At 43.7% G+C, this 16,376-nt stretch overlaps 1 protein-coding gene across 1 annotated transcript; it reads right to left on the reverse strand.

Annotated features, from left to right (window-relative positions):
* Positions 1-2,351: 2,351 nt before the first annotated feature.
* On the reverse strand, positions 2,352-6,476 carry NEUROD1 (neuronal differentiation 1). Its single transcript, XM_002922273.3, has 2 exons — positions 6,325-6,476; positions 2,352-4,738 (listed from the first exon to the last, which is right to left on the reverse strand). The coding sequence occupies exon 2, from the start codon at positions 4,725-4,727 to the stop codon at positions 3,657-3,659; it is 1,071 nt and encodes a 356-aa protein (XP_002922319.1). The 5' UTR covers positions 4,728-4,738; positions 6,325-6,476; the 3' UTR covers positions 2,352-3,656.
* Between the last annotated feature and the right edge of the window lie 9,900 nt (positions 6,477-16,376).

Raw genomic sequence — 16,376 nt, forward strand, 5'->3', positions numbered from 1 at the left:
ACATTTTCACTAGATATGTAGATCAAAGCTTTGTATCTGATAGGAATAATAATTGTCCAAGATGTTAGAACACATAGAACCCTAAATGTTACTCATAACAAGCAATATACAACAACACTAAAAAAATATTTTTCCAATGAAGCCAAAGTGGCCAGTGTTTCTTCTTTTTGGTTGGTTTTGGTTTTGACTCAGTAAAACATTTTCTTTTCTTATTAGCTAGATGTAGGCATTAGCCAATTATAAAAACTGAGTCTCTTTTAAATATTGGTGACAATTCAAAAAGAAAAGAAAAAGACAATTAAAAAGGTTTCTTGTGGTTTGAAAATGCCTTCCAAATATTCATTAAACATTTAAGTGAGTAAATTTGTAGAATATGTTTCTGACATTGGCACTGGTTCTGTGGTATTTCTCTGATCAGATGGAAGTGCTGTGTGTTATGCAGAGTGCATTCAGTTCATTCATGCATAAACAATATCATTTTCATAAATTAAAACCTCCCCTGCAGAAGGAACATCTGTGCCTGCCTTTGAATAAAAGATGGTGGCATGTGAGTTACTCCTTGACTGACTGAAAGAATCCTTATGTTTTAGAATGAAGTTATATAGGCAAAATGAAAGGGAAAAAAAAAAAACTAACTTATAGTCTACATTTCTACCTTACCAAAAAAAAAAAAAATCCACAATATAGATTTCCTTGCTTGATGTTTTAAAAGCTGGAATCCTTAAAATGCATCCTTATTATTTCTTCTGTTTACCACAGCAACAGTTTTTAGTTTGCATGAAGATATATAATATTAATGATAGGTGAAATTAAGCTGCTGAATAAATCAAGTCAGATCTGAATGTTCACTTCATGGTCCCCTAGGCTTGAAGGCTGGCAATGTTCAGATATCCTATCAGTATTACATCTCTTAAAGTAAGAACAGTGAGAGCAATCCTAGAAGCAACAGCTTGATTTCAAAATAACAACTCTGATTCACTTGGAATGAGATTGTTGCATTTTGGATAAAGTTGAGACTAACTTAAAAGTATTTCTGTCATCTGATGAAGGCTGATAGAAAACATGTTAAAATGATATATTTTAAATTGAACTCAAACATTTTTTAATGTTGAAATATTCCTTACTGCTACTGTCACAGCTTGACATAGCCCCATTGGCAATGTTATTAGTATGGCTAATTGTTCCTGTCCATTAGATTACTCACATTTTTCTAGAGCAGTTTGCTAAATGAGGTCAGCTTTCTGGAACCCCTAAATCACCAATGAGAAGGAGATTAAAGGAACAAGCTTGGGAAGAGAGGTAGTCATCCAATGTGGCATCTGAATCAGAGGAGGAACAATGGAGTTACTAATGACAGTAATCAGAGCACCATGGTAGAGCCAGGACACAAGTGCCAAAATGTTATTCCCTAGGAAGCATTCCTGTCAGTCAATACATCCAGAGGAAGAGAAATGCCAAACTTTTTTTTTTTTTTGGTGGACTTAACAATGAACAGAGTCATCTGTAAGTTTTTCCACTGAGTTCTATTTAGCGTTCCAAAAAGGGAAGGGACACAATTGTATCATCTTAAAATATATTATACTACAAATAGTATGTTCTTGAGTACAAATAACTCACTACATTTTCTCCTGGAAAAGATTATTGAAATCATCACAAGATGTTCATAAGATAATTACAAAATTCCACTTCTTGGATTCTTTAAATTAATTAAGTCATTTCCCCCTGGCATTTTCTAAAGGTTCATAACTTTCTTTTGGGATAGTACTGGCTTGCAATAGTACTGGTTTGTAAACCAGTACTATGTTGTATAACACTGGTTTGCAAAGTGCAATTGTACTTTGTGGTAGTGCTGATTTGCAACTCAGTTCAGGAAAATGTACAGATAGCAAAGCACTAAGAAAATGGTAAAGCTTTCTTATATATTTTTAAATGTATAGACAAACTAAGCTAGGGCCCTTGCTTGTGTCTGCTTGTTAATAATTAACTAAATATCCCTTTTTTAAAAAAATGGGAAAAACATAATATAATCATTTAAAAGAACTGAAATCAAAAAGCTAAAAGTGAAGACACTTAAAACAAAGAAAAACAAACACAACTGTTTATCTCCCCACCCCACCCCCAGCCTCATATTCCATGTAATGAAATATGAGTTAGGTTCTTTCATTATCTACAAAGAGCTGGTGACTCCCTAACCAAGATAAACAGACTAGAGAGTATGCTAAAGTAAACTTTTGTCTTTTATTTTATTCTACAAATAGCATTTATTATTTTTTAATTCCACAAATAAAGCAACTATTCTGCTTAGGAATTATTTATACTTAAATCACTTTAAGAAGAAATGCAACAATTGGTCAGATTTTCAATACTATTTTATTGCAACTGGATGAGTGTTTTCTAAATTGTGCATTACACCATAATATACAGGATTACAAACAAGATTACAGTACAGATAGATTCCAGTGGTACCAGTATCACATCTCAAACAGCACTTACTCTGGACTGCATTTTACATGCAATAGCTATTGTTCTAATTATGAATTAAATGGTTTGAATTTATTTAAGCTACTGTACTAATTGACTACAATAGGTATAAATCCCAACATTAACAACCTGATTAGATTTAGGCTCAGATTTATTACATGAATATATGACAAACCACCATTTCTGTGACTATGTATAAAATCATGCATTTATATTTTCTGGAAACATCAATAGCTTCAGATTCTCTGTAAAATCATGGAATGCAAAGGAGTAAAAGACTAAAAAGAAACAGTGCAAATTGTATGTGATAGTCAAGCAGCTTTTGATTTAAAGAAGGGTATGTTGGCATTTGTTTATAATATGTATATACAAGCTTGTGCAAGTAATGTATTGAATTGATATGTTTTGATAGGGACTACATCTTTCTGTTTTTTTTTTTATCCTCTTAAGAGTTATGGGTCTGGTTTTTGTTTTAAGGAGAAGGAAAGACTTTAAAGTGAAATGAATTGCTCAAATTGTGCAATTTTTTATTTTTTACAATTAGAGAGGAAAGAAGTGCTAAGGCAACAGAATAACTTTCTAAGCACTTTTCTGCTGGTTTAAATTAGTTAAATTATTTTGTATAAATTAGATATAATTCTACTTTTCTGATATGTATAAAAATTGATGAAGCTGCATGGTTTTAAAATAGGAAATCCACATTATAAAAAGTCATTAAAAATTCTGTACAAAATCACAACAAAATAATTCAGCATGGGAAAGGTAACAAGTAGTAAAATGCTGGTTGAAAAATATATATTTATATATATTTTAATTGGCCCATTACTAGTTTAAAAATTGCATAGATCCTAATTATTGCTTGTGATTTTGTTATCCCGATCAGATAATTAATATGATCTGAATACAGCTACACCAAATTTGTGGTGCTTTTTTTTTTTTTACCGTATTAGTTTTTTAAAATAGAAGAGCTATAGAAAATAATACATAAGGTGAACAGGAACTTTGATCCCCTGTTTCTTCCAAAGGCAGTAACGACAATAAATACATATATCACTTGAAGCTTGGAGTATTTGCACTTTGCAGCAATAGTACCCAAAGGGCTGCCTTTTGTAAACACCACAGTCACTGTAAGCACAGTGGGTACGTTTCCCGGGGATGGTGAAACTGACGTGCCTCTAATCGTGAAAGATGGCATTGAGCTGGGCACTCATGACTCGCTCATGATGTGAATGGCTATCGAAGGACATGATATTGTCTATAGGGATCTCGCAGCGAGGGGCAGCGGCGCCCGAGAAGATTGATCCGTGGCTTTGGGCCCCTGCCAGGGTCGCTGCAGGATAGTGCATGGTAAAGGCATAATTTTTCTCAAACTCGGCGGACGGTTCGTGTTTGAAAGAGAAGTTGCCATTGATACTGAGCGGCGGGCTGAGGGGTCCGTCAAAGGAAGGGCTGGTGCAATCAGTCAGGGGGCTTTCAAAGAAGGGCTCCAGCGCAGCGCCGTAGGCGTGCGGCGGCGGCTTAACGTGGAAGACGTGGGAGCTGTCCATGGTACCGTAGGGCGGACTGGGCAGCCCCGGAGACTGGTAAGAGTAGGGGTGCACAGGGAAGGAAGCGCTGGCGGTAGGCAGGTGCGGAGGCATGTCCTGGTTCTGCTCAGGCAGAAAAGTCCGAGGATTAAGCTGCAGACAGCCGGCAACCAGGTTGGTGGTGGGCTGGGATAAGCCCTTGCAGAGAGTCTGTACGAAGGAGACCAGATCAGGGCTTTTGCCTGAGCGCAGGATCTCCGACAGAGCCCAGATGTAATTCTTGGCCAGGCGCAGCGTCTCGATTTTGGACAGCTTCTGCGTCTTGGAATAGCAGGGCACCACCTTGCGCAGGTTGTCCAGAGCCGCATTTAGCCCGTGCATGCGGTTGCGTTCTCGGGCGTTGGCCTTCATGCGCCTTAGCTTAAAACGCTCCAGGCGCGCCTTGGTCATCTTCTTCTTTTTGGGGCCCCGTCTTTTGGGCTTTTGATCGTCATCCTCCTCTTCCTCTTCTTCCTCCTCTTCTAGATCCTCGTCTTCCTCTTCCTCCTCTCCGCCGTTCCGCAGGGAGTCCTCTTCCGCGTTCATGGCTTCGAGGTCGTCCTCCTTCTTGTCTGCCTCGTGCTCCTCGTCCTGAGAACTGAGACATTCGTCTGTCCAGCTGGGAGGACCCTGGGGCTGAGGCTCGCCCATCAGCCCGCTCTCGCTGTAAGATTTTGTCATGTTTCAGTTTCCTACATTCAACAGGGAGGAGAGAAGAACAGAAAGAAAAGGAGAAAAACGCTACATTCAAAACCTACCTATGCCCTCATGTCCCACTCCCTAACCTTGTAGAAATGCATGTGAAGAGAAGTACCAGCTCATTACAAAATGGATGCTCCTAAGAAAAAGTTAAATGCTGTGTTTTATAATGGCGTGTGTGTGCCCCACTGACATATAGGAGACAGGGCACGGCTGGAGGTGGGGGAGAGAGTAAATATGTGTATATGTACACTCCTGCGTGTATGTTTCCTAGTGATTGCGGAAAGTGTGTTCATGGTAATTATGTGGCAGAATAAAATGCGTGAAAATGAGCATACATTTCGACTACTTCACGTTTATGTGCATGAGTTCAAAGTCAACTCCACAAAAAAGTGAGTTGGAAAAACGCAATTCTGTTTGTTTCCTTCTCTGACCTGGCTTCTTGTACTTAACGATTACAGTTGAAGAGTCATTACGTAATTTACTAACGGTGGCAGTGATTTTTAAGAAGATTATACTAACCGGAAATTGAAAAACAAATGCGTGGCGGAGAAAAAGTAGTTTCCACCAAATTATTTCACCAACAACGAAACATTTGGCAACAAAAGTGGGCAGGGGTGTTCCATCCCACCCTCGCCTTTCTTTTCTCGCCTCTCACCACTGTCCCTCTGCTGAGTTTCCACCTTGTACAAAAGCGCTAGCTACATGGCCAGGGCTGGGGGCATGGCGCAGAGCGCCCTTCCACGCGCTTGGGATCAGGTGCGGAAGGCTCCTCTCTAATAAACAGCCCATTGAAAGGGCCGCCCGCTCTTTATTGGGGCTTTTCAAACTTCGCCTCAAACCTCTCTTTAAAAGATTGAGTAATTATAATGGTCAGCGATTGGCAATAGCGAAGTTGCCGCTTCTAATAAAATAAAAAGCCTTTAGTGAGACAACTGAATTTCTGGCTCCTGCAGCGGCTGCTGGGGACTTGGCTGCCTCTGGAGCAGTAACAGGTAGCAGGAGTGGGTTCCTCTCTCGTTCTCCACACACCCCCCAACTAAACTATCTGTAAACGGGATTATTTTCCGGGGTGTGTATACTCCGGGTATCAAATGTCCCTTTTATTCACTGAAAAAATTACTTGGCACTTCCAATTTGCATAAAATACATGCACACAAAACAAATCTTGGTAACAGGGCTTTTCTTTTTTCTTTTTCCTTACTGGAAGAAGTGAGAAAGTGAAGTAGTTATTTGCTTTCATGACTTTGAAACCACCACTAGCAAATAATCAGAGTTACTGTGCATTATTTAAAAAATCCAAAGACGCTCCTATAATTCCCCCCCCAAAACCAAAATTCATTTGGTTTTAAAATGTTTTTTAAAAAAACATTTTTTAAAAACATTTTAAAGCCTGCTGTCGGTATTTGAGTGATGCGAGTCGTAATGTGTGCGTATTTGCCTGCAATCATGGGGAGGAATGTCTGTTTCAATACACATACACACTCTCGCAAACGCACACGTTCAGAATATGTGTAGGTACATCCGGTCATCAATTACTGCTTTTATTCCCAGGCAAAAATGACAGAATTGTAATTACCTGCGTTGTTAGTAGGTCCTGAGCAGTGATGGTCTCATAACCCTGGGGCCTCCGGATTCCGTGCCTTCTGCGTGGGGCGAATTCCTCGTGTCCCGGCCGCGCGGGCGCTCAGGTTATATAGCCGGTTGGTGATGCTGAGCGCAGGCGGGGCCGGGAGCCGAGCGGCTAGCAGGTCCTTGCGCCCGGCGCCTGCGCACGCGTCCAGGCTGAGCGCTCCCTTCAGCCCTCCCCCACCGCCCGCCCCTTCAGCCCTGCTCCTCTCCCACCCTCCTCCGACTCCAGCTCCCCTCGCCCCCACCCCTACCCCCGCCCCATCTTCTTCCTCCCCGGCATGCGCCATATGGTCTTCCCGGTCCAGCCAGGAGCCGGGAACCACGTGACCTGCCCATTTGTATGCCGCGGAGCGCTCCATTCCGGCCCCTTTGTGGCCAGAAGAAAGTGGCCCATCTGTCGCCAGTTAGAGACTCCGCGGACCTGTTTTTACCCGCAGGAGAGATTAACCCTTTCAGGCGGCAGAAGGGAGAGGGGGCAAGGGGGAGGGGAATTGCGGGAAGGGAGCGGGAAAGCTAACGTTGACTGGGTTCAGATCAGAGTGAGTGGCCCGCGTTGGGGCGGGAAGTAGCGCAGAGGTGAAAGAGGCAGAAGCCGGGAGACTGAGGCGTGCAGTGAAGCGTCCTGACTCCATTTGATGCCTTGTCCAGGCTTTGGTCTCCAGAGCACCAAGACTTTCTGCCCTATCTGACTAGTCCATCTCTGGGTTTCCTCCTGTTGGCAGACGCTTTGCTTATTGGCGCCAAAGGGTGGCTTCTCCTCCTGTCCATTAAACCCTTAAGAAAACATATACGCCATGTGAAAATGGCTTCATCTGTAAACTCAGCTTTGATGCTAGTCCTCTAGCCTCCTTAATTGTATCACCCGCTCCCAGCCTCTAGAGTATAGAAATTTTGTACCTGTCACTCTACCCACCATACATAATGCAACACGTTGTGCCCCCACCTTCAGCTACCTCTGTCCCTGGAGACTCCTCAATATATCAACCCCCTTCCCCACAGAGGTCCTAGCCCTCAGCACAAACCAGTCCATGCGCTCAGCCCTTGGCTCCTTCGGCCTCAGAGTGATCTGTGTGAAAGCTGGGGGACTCGTCTGATGCTTGGATTCTGCCTTTTTGCCAAGGCCATTGGATTGTTGCAAAGGATGCTCTCATCCCATGCCCCTTGTTCCTTGCCACAGGCTGGCACTCCACATTCTCAGGCCTGTAAGTAGGTACTTGGTTCAGACAAGCCTTCTCAAGGGGAGGATGCAATGGGCCTATGCTAAATGAGTCTTTTCACCCTTCTTTCAAGAAAGGCCTTTAGCACAACTCTAGAAGGGGTTAATGGCCACGACTCCTCCAGACCTCAAAGACTGACTTGACTCAACCTCCACTTTGCACATCAAGCAAAGATCATAGAGATTCCTGACTAATTCTGAAGGAGCTGTATTTGTGTTTGAATGGCAATTCTTTATTTATTCCTTCCTACCAAGGCAGGTTGTAGTTATATATCCCATCTTTTCCATTCCTTCTCCACCAGCTTTGTCTCTAAATCCTCCATTAACTAACGCCCTATCCCTCCCAGACCTGTAGCCCCTTCAAATGAATGCGTGGAACTTGGATTGTTTATTTAAAGTCAATCGCTCTAAAAGCCCCTCGAGTTTGCAAACAGTGTCAGGGTTGAGCGGCTGAAGCTAGGTGCCTCTGGGAACTGGAGTGGTGGCGCAGTGGAGAGGGGAAGAGGGTCCTAACAAGATCACTGGTGTCTGGAAGGCAGCGAATGCAGCCTTCCTCGTCCAGGGCAAATACGAAAGGGAAATAAAGGGGTGTATGCCCTGACCCGTTGCGGAAAGCGTGACGTGAATTATGCTGAGTTTCCAAGAGCAGAACTGTAGGGAGTTTTTGCTTTTCTGCGTTCACTCATCAATATACGAAGAGCACAGAAGATTATAAAATAATTGACCTAGGAGCCTAATCTCATTATTTACCACTGCACCGTCTGTATTATCAGTGATGGGTTAAAACTCAAGGGGCGACGAAGTTAAGGCGGGTCCACAACTTGCAGGTCTGAGGACACTTGCTGCAGGGCTGAACCAAGTGCCCCCCACTCTCCTGGCAGCCACCCCACAGGCTAGCCCACCATGCGGCTGGGATGTGGAACTTGCGCCCTGGCTCTCCCTTCTCCGTCTTAGAGGAGCTTCCGGGGAAATGTTAGGGGCGGATGGAAGAGATGGCTTCAGCTGCCCAAAGACCAGGGTTGACTTAGGGGATCCCTCCTCCTCCGGGAAGCAGAAACGTCCTTAGTTTGCGACATCCTGTGGAATACTGGAGATGCTTGGTGGAACCAGATGTTCCAGGGCAGAAAAGGACAGGGTGTTTCGCCAGCCTAGGCTCAAATGCGCAAAGTGCAGAAATCAGTAGACGCGGTCCTTCCCTTTCCTTCTGATAATTCATCCCTAACCCCAGCGCCCGTCGTTCTCCCAGGCCTGGGATTTGTACAAAGAAAAGTCCACTCTGGGATGTTCCAGAGACCTGGCGAGGGTCGGTCTCACTGTGGCTTTTAATGAGCCTCACGGCCCACAGAGCTTGGGTGCAAACCGTCCTCTGCGCGGGGAATGTCAATACACCAGCGAGGGAATCTTGGCGCCGAGAGAGCCCAGACTGGACCTCCCCAGGAGGCCGCCGAGCAGTCAGGGCCCAGGGGAGAAGTGCTGACTAGACCTAGATTGAGGTGCTTTTTGTTGAGAGGTGACGGGGCGAGAAAGTGGGGCGAGAGTACAGTGGTGGCGGTGACGCTGGAAGAGGATGGAGTGCGGGCGCTGTGGGACTCAGTAGGAGGCACAGTCGCCGCCCCCGCCTCCTCATTTTCCTCTCCCTCTTTGGACTTTGTTTCGACAGTTGCACACTTTTCCCCTCCGATTGCCTAAATTCTCGCCCTTTCCCTCAGCCGGCGCTGCCAGTTAGCGGTACTCCTCCAGCTCCGGTCCCCACTGGGCGCTGCAGGCTGCTGAGCGGCACGCGAACCGCACGCGCGGGTAACAAAAGCGGCTTTCATGACTCACTGCCCTCGAGCAATGCCCCAAATCTGTCGCCCCCCGGGTCCCCGCTTGGAGCGCGCGGCGCGGGCCGGGCGGTCCCGGCCGTTAAAGCGGCAGCAGGAGCGCCGGCGGGAAGAGGGGCGGGAGGAGGAGTGTGGCCGGGGTGGGGAGAGGGGAGTGTGGCCAGGGCGGGGAGAATGGGGGGAGGGAGGGAGGCGTGTGGCACTGTGTATGGGGCGGGGGAGGCGAGATGGAGGCGTGTGGTAGGGACATAGGGAGTGGGAAGCTTGTAGCTGGCGGCGCGGGTGGGGGTGGGGTGTTCGACGCATTCACCGGGCCTAGATAAAGAGCAGGGGCAGGGCCTGCTTCCCCGGCGGTGACCTGTTTCTCGCGGAAACAGATGCTTGCTCTTGCAAAGGGAGGCTTGTGTTCAATGAAAGAATCAAGTGTAGCCCGGGTGGCCCCACCGACCTCGAGCGGCGCCCGCGTCGTCTCCCTGCCCCTCCCAGGAGGGGGGTGTCCTGACCTCATCCTGTTCCAGAAGCGGGAGGTGGTGGGAGACTTCGGGGCGGGCGAGACCGTAGGGCGCTGGGGCCGAAGAAGCCTAGGGCCGAAAGCTGTAGGTAGGTCTTTCATAGGCCCGGTAGCTTAGAGGCCTTTGGGAAGCCAGAGGGGAATGTTACGGGTTCCCCCCAGATCGCCGGCGCGGCGCCAGGTTTGCGCCTACGCCTCCGGGGAGGCCACTGGGAGCCCAGGTCCTGGCCAGAGGCTGGAGCTGCCCGGGCTCGACAGCCAGGCGGCGACGGGGGGAAGCCGGGAGCAGGAGAGAAGCTATTAAAATGCCTCGCCGTCGCCCCGAGCGCAAAACCCGTCCTCCCCAAATCTCCTGGGCTTGCGGCATAATCTTAATTAAGATAATTGATTCATATTGCACCTGCGAGAACGGAAAAAAATTGATTCCAACCCCCAACCCCACAAATCGCTTAGAGCTATTGGATGGAGCACAACGCGGCTGTGATTTGGGAAGTGATTTAGTGCCGGGCTTCCCCAGCTCGGCCTGCCTGTGCTCTTTTATTTATTATTTACGTCCTCCTTGTCCCACCGGGGCCTGGGTGGCTCCCCTTAAGGCGCCTCCATGGCTCAGAGGGACCTTGTTTCTGATTCTCGGTCAGAAGTGAGGGGTTTTCCTTAAACCATCCAACGCGCATATGCACAATGTAAAATCAACGCAGCTCTGAGCATTATGGCAAGCGTAGGTCACCCACATGATTGCCCAAGGGGTCGTGCGTTAGATGCACTATGTGTGGGAGTGTGCTTAAGTGTACAAATGTGTGTGAATATGAATATGAGTGTATAAGAGTGTGTGAGATTGTGTGAATGGGAGTGTGTACATGAATGTATGAGGGTGTGTGATTGTGAATGTGGGAGTGTGTGGAGGTGTATGTGATTTGGGTCAGTGAGTGTGTGTGGTAGGTTATGTGAGTGTAAGTGTGTGTGAGTGTGTGCATGAGTGTGTGTTCATGGGCGCTCCTGTTCTCAAGGTGGGGGAGAGTAAACAGAGAGCGCGCGTCTGTTTCGCGCGCCTTGGGCAACAGCTTGAGGTCTAGAGGGGACGGCGGGGCTGGGTAATTGACAAGCGCCCAGTGTTGGCCAACCTTCGCCTTAACCGAAAGCAACAAGCGAACAAGCAGCCCCGGTAACTGGGTGTAGCTGCCGGTACAGAAAGCAGAGAAACACCGACGACGCCTAAGCACCCCCTGAACAATGGCTGCTACGGGGTTGGGGAAGGAGACCCGGCAAGTTCCTGGATCGCACAGAAGCCAGGCGAGCCAGGTTTAGAGACCCAGGCAGCTTGAAGGAAAAATAGTTTCCTCAAGGTATCAGCACCGTGGACAATTCCCACTTCGCGGGCCTTGAAATACGCGGTACTAAGATTCAAAAAAACCCCTTCCAGCAGCTTTTGCTTCTTCCTATTTGTCTTCTTTCGCAAAACCATTGACCACCACATGCGAACTTTTAATGAGAGAGCCCTGCAAATCTGCATTTAATTAGCCACCTTTTCAGAATAAGTTTCCTGGAAAAGTAGATATCCGAGTTTAGGGGTGAGGAAAGGGCTTAAATTACCCTTTGAGCTGGCAAGCCTGAAACAAAGAAATGATATATTGAATAACTTTCAGAAAGATAGTTGCACTTGTTTGCCATACAGCGTCAGAATCAAAATGAACTCTCATTTGCTGTAAGCAGAAATAATAAGACCTCTAAAAATATTTTCTTAATTTTGCTTTTATTGTGTGGAGTGTACATTTTATTGATGATATAAATCTTTTTTCATCACCATCACCCTTTCAACTCTCAAGTTATTTCATATTATAAACAATTTCTATTAAATTGATGGGAAAATAAACCCACTGAAGTTAAATGGCACTATTCGCTCAGATTTGGTGAGCCACCTTTATCTAAATACTGGATTTAGAATAGTGCATCTTAATACACATGACATCCACAATATACTGGGAAAAGTCTAGTAGAGATGTGACTCAGAAGAACAAGCACCTTTGGTGATTTCAACATCTTGGAAATATATGCCACACACCCCTCCTCCTATTATTGATGTAATTTTTAAATGTCATTATTATTAGCAATTAGAATCCTGATTAAATATTACTCAGACTTTACTGAAATGGAAAATATAATTGTTTTTGATTCAAGAATTTACACCTAGAATCTCACTTTCTTTAAAATGTTTTCTTTTTTCTTTAAAAAGTATATTTTCACCTGAATTAAATATTGATAATTTGACCTTTTATGTCTTTAACTAATCAAAGGGGGGAAATTCCAAATGTAGATCTTGGAGTTTGGCCCTGGTGGGTCTTTCTGCTTGAGTAGGCACTGAGATTAAAGGAGTCAAACTTCCTCTTTCACTGCTTTCTCCTTGCACTAATTGCTTATGCAAAAAATGCAGATTTGTATTAATTAGTAACTCCACTGATTAGTTCTGTGGTATTTTCACATAATAAATCATGCTGCAGACATGAATTTTGGCACATCACCCAGTAGTGGCTCAGGCTGCAATACAGATTTCATATTAAAATAAAATCTCTGACTAAATCTACCTTTTTGATGCAGGTACTGTGAGCAGCCACCTGCTGGGAGCACCTGCCATGGGAAATTACTTTTATTCAGTGACAAGCCACTTTTGGGGCCCAAACAGGATGATCTGATTATGAAGTTAGGCTCTAATAACAAATAAACAGATAAATGCTTAAACACATATATGCATACCTAAGTGACACAAATGTGCCTAAGCTCTAGGCATTTTACAAACAATGATGTTTGTATCTACTTGTAATGGGACTAGATTTTAAAAATTACTTCCCAGCTTATGGAGAAATACCTCAGTCTATTTTCCTCCTGTGAGATCTTTGCTCCTTTGTGAGGTGGTCTGATGATCTGAGACTTGTATTACTCATACTCATGGACTTATTCTTCCACTAGCAGGCAAGCTGGCTCTACAAGAAAAAAAGAGGGAGCAGAAAAGCATCAGGGAGAGGAGTATGAATGTTGAGAGTTATCCCAAAGGGAATTGGCCACCCCTATGATCCTGATATATGGTGAGAAGCTGTGAGGTGAGGCATCCATAGTTGCCTGATGTAAGACAAACTCTCCTCTACCCACTGGTAACTATATGAGCTTTTACATAACTCTTTCTCTTTTCCTTGACTGTTTGATTTGATGAGGCAGATTACAGCCGATATTGCCAAGATTATAAATTAGACCCTGGTGTCTGCTCTGCCCTCCAACAACCCTATACATGTTCCTGTTTTCTAGCCATTGGTGACATCTTTCCAAGTCCCCTAAGGTGTTCTAAGCACCTTTATACTCTTTCTGGTCCATGCTTACTATTAAAAGAAATCTGTAAGTTCATGTATCTTAAGAGGTTAAAAGAGAGAGAGAGATGTTACTTAGTTTGATGCCTCTACCTACAGCACTTGCAAAGTAACAAGGCACAGAAGAAAAACAATGTGTACTTGATATTGACATTCAGAGATGAATAAAGCCTGAGGGAGTTATATTTTGGACAGAGGCTGGAGCACCAGGCTCTGCTGCAGTTGTATTATGCAGATTACAGTCTCTCCGCCTACCTTTGAGACTGGTCTGGAGGTGGTGGCATATGTGGCTAGGGACTGAGAAGGGTCCAGCCTCTAGGGATGCTCTCTCTCTTACCATCATTTACTGAAAATTTCAGATGCTTTGATGGTTCAAGGAGAAAGTCATGCATCTCGTAGACTTTTTAATCTATTTATCTTAGACGTGGAGAACTTTTCTTAAGGAACTAAAAAAAAATAAGCTGAGAGAGGAAGATATGATTTAAAGCAGCCCTCTATTAAATCAAATGTGGCTTTTTTTTCTCCTTTGCATTCATTCCTGGATCCTACCTCTTATGGCTTGACATAGAAAAGACTGATCATCTTTGATGGGGGAAAAAAATAGTCCTATCTTATCACATTGGTTTATAATGCTTGGATATAGAGGCTATGTAGAGAGCCAGGGTGGGACATAAGCAAAGGCTCTAAAGTGGCTTCAGCTTATTTTTGGAAAGATTGTCTCTTCATTCCCCTCCTTTCAGAAGCTGCCTGCTTCACTGAGTAATAAACGTGTTCTGCAATCTATATCGAGTGCCACTATGTGCTAAGCACTGTGCTGCTAGGTGCTAGGCATACACGGAAACAGACATTAGTCTATTTTCTCAAAGCTTTCTAGCTAGTGAAAGAGATAGACTTTAGTAAGATTCACTCACAAGAGAGTATGCACCCATTTGATTTGAGATAAGTGCGGGAAAGGAAAACAAAACCACCAGTCCATAAGCCTGAGGATAAAGGAATCTGTCAAAGACTAATGTGGGAGGGCTCCCCACATTAGCAGAGCTGAGACAATGAGAAGGGTGTTACCCAGTGAAGGGGGCGGATAGGGAGGAGTTTCTTCCAGGTAGGGGGAAGAATATATGTAAAGGGCCTGAGGCAAGAGCAGTGTGGGAAGTTTAAGAACCTAAAAACATTCACTGTAGCAGTAAGAAGAGGAGGGATAATGGTAAGAGGTGAGGTAGCAAAAAGGAAGACAGGTTCCAGAACCTGCTTCCCATTAAAGAACTTTGAGCTGTTGGGAGCAGTATAAATGAGACTTGAGTAAGATTTACATTTTTAGAAGGTTGTTTTAACCCCGGTATAGAAATCTGATTGCATAGAGGGTAAGTTGGGTAAAAGGAGGCTCTTGCAGCTTTCCTAGCAGGGCATGGTGGTACTGGATTTAGGCTGGTTGCAGAGGAAATTAGCATATTTCTATAGACTTAGAAAGACTACCCTGAAACCACAGCCTAGTTTCACACAAATTACCCAATGGCCACCAAAAACCATGATTCTTTACAACCTAGTGGGAATATTGTTGGCTTCCTCAGAAGTAACATGCTGACTTTAATTTAATTCAATAAGAACTTATGAACCTATTAAAAAATTACAATCTAACAGTACTGCCTACTTTGCAAAGCAGGTAATAGAACAACAGCACACATTTAATGAGCACTTAAGACTTTTCAGGTGCACTGAATTAACAACTAAGATATTCTCATTTGACGGTTGAGAAAAATTTGGCTTGTGTAGACCAGGTAATAAGCCAGCATCAGGTCTACTTGACTCCAAAGCTTGTACTTTAAGCTACTACATTGTACCAATAAGAGGGTATGACCAAGATTTATTTATAAGTTATGTTTTGTAAACATCCACTTTAATTTTTGCTTCAGATAGTTTTAAGCTTGATGTTAATTATTCAGTTAATCTAAAAAATTAATAAATACAACTGTACTATAATTGCTGAGTCTTTCTGGAAATAAGAATGGGGGAATGATAACCAGTAATTTAGTCAGTCAATCCATATAAGTTTGTAGTAATGAGAATTGACCAAATTGGAGGAAATCATATAGATAAATTGTTCTACATCATAGGAATATCCATTCTCATTGAAACCTCATTATTCAAGAATTACACTAAAATTTGTTTTTCTTGAAGTGCTCAAATTGTTTTGACTCTGGACATATCTAGTTCAAAACAAGTAATCCCTGTTTAAATTGCTCCTACTTTAACCTTTAATAAAGAATAGAAGATTTTTGTTTTTATTTGGAAAAACTGTCTTATTAAATTGCAACTCAGTCCTTGTTCCTTAGCAAACTCATTGCGTGAAGGAGTGTACTTTCACATGGAGCTGGAGAGCGGGCAAAGTGAAAGGCTGGAACTGGCACCTCTTATTAACATAATTAATTTATTGGTGATCTTCTAACTTCTAAACATGAAAATATCCCAAAAGTCAATAACACATGTGTTTCAGTTTGGGTAGCTGACAAGGAAGTACATCAAGTGCATTGTTTAAAAGCAGAAAAACAAAGTTCCATTTTCCTTCTCTAAAGAAAGTCATTGTCAGTTTTATGGAAACCGTGTTGTAAAAGTTGTTTATTTCAGAAAACACACTGGATGTGGTCTTTGGGGTTATTTATACATTACATGTTAGTATTTCTTAGTTTTACATACACACATATACTCACTAATATCCTCTGTCAGCTCCCTTCCTCACACACATATGTGCATGTGTCATCTTGGAACCTTTTTCCCATTGAGCCCCTGATCTGGTCAGTAAAGCCTTGCTTTCCCTCAATTCCCATATAACTTTTCTGGTTATTCTTGAGTGTCTGAAGAAGCCACCAGTTTAGGAAAAATTTTGCCTAATTATAGTACATAGTCTATGGGAATTTATTGGTTTTTTTAATATTTATAATTGAACTGGCAAATGATTTATGTTTTCCATGCAATAGAATTCTTCCATTGACAATAGCCAAATAGGTTATTTTTCTATTTGAAGATTATAAACCTATGTTCATAAATACTTCAATAATCCAACGCGAAAATTAGTACACAAGGAGGAGAGCCTTCTAAACCATT

This window comes from Ailuropoda melanoleuca, chromosome 2 (genome assembly GCF_002007445.2).
Source record: "Ailuropoda melanoleuca isolate Jingjing chromosome 2, ASM200744v2, whole genome shotgun sequence".
In the NCBI taxonomy this organism is placed as follows: domain Eukaryota; kingdom Metazoa; phylum Chordata; class Mammalia; order Carnivora; family Ursidae; genus Ailuropoda; species Ailuropoda melanoleuca.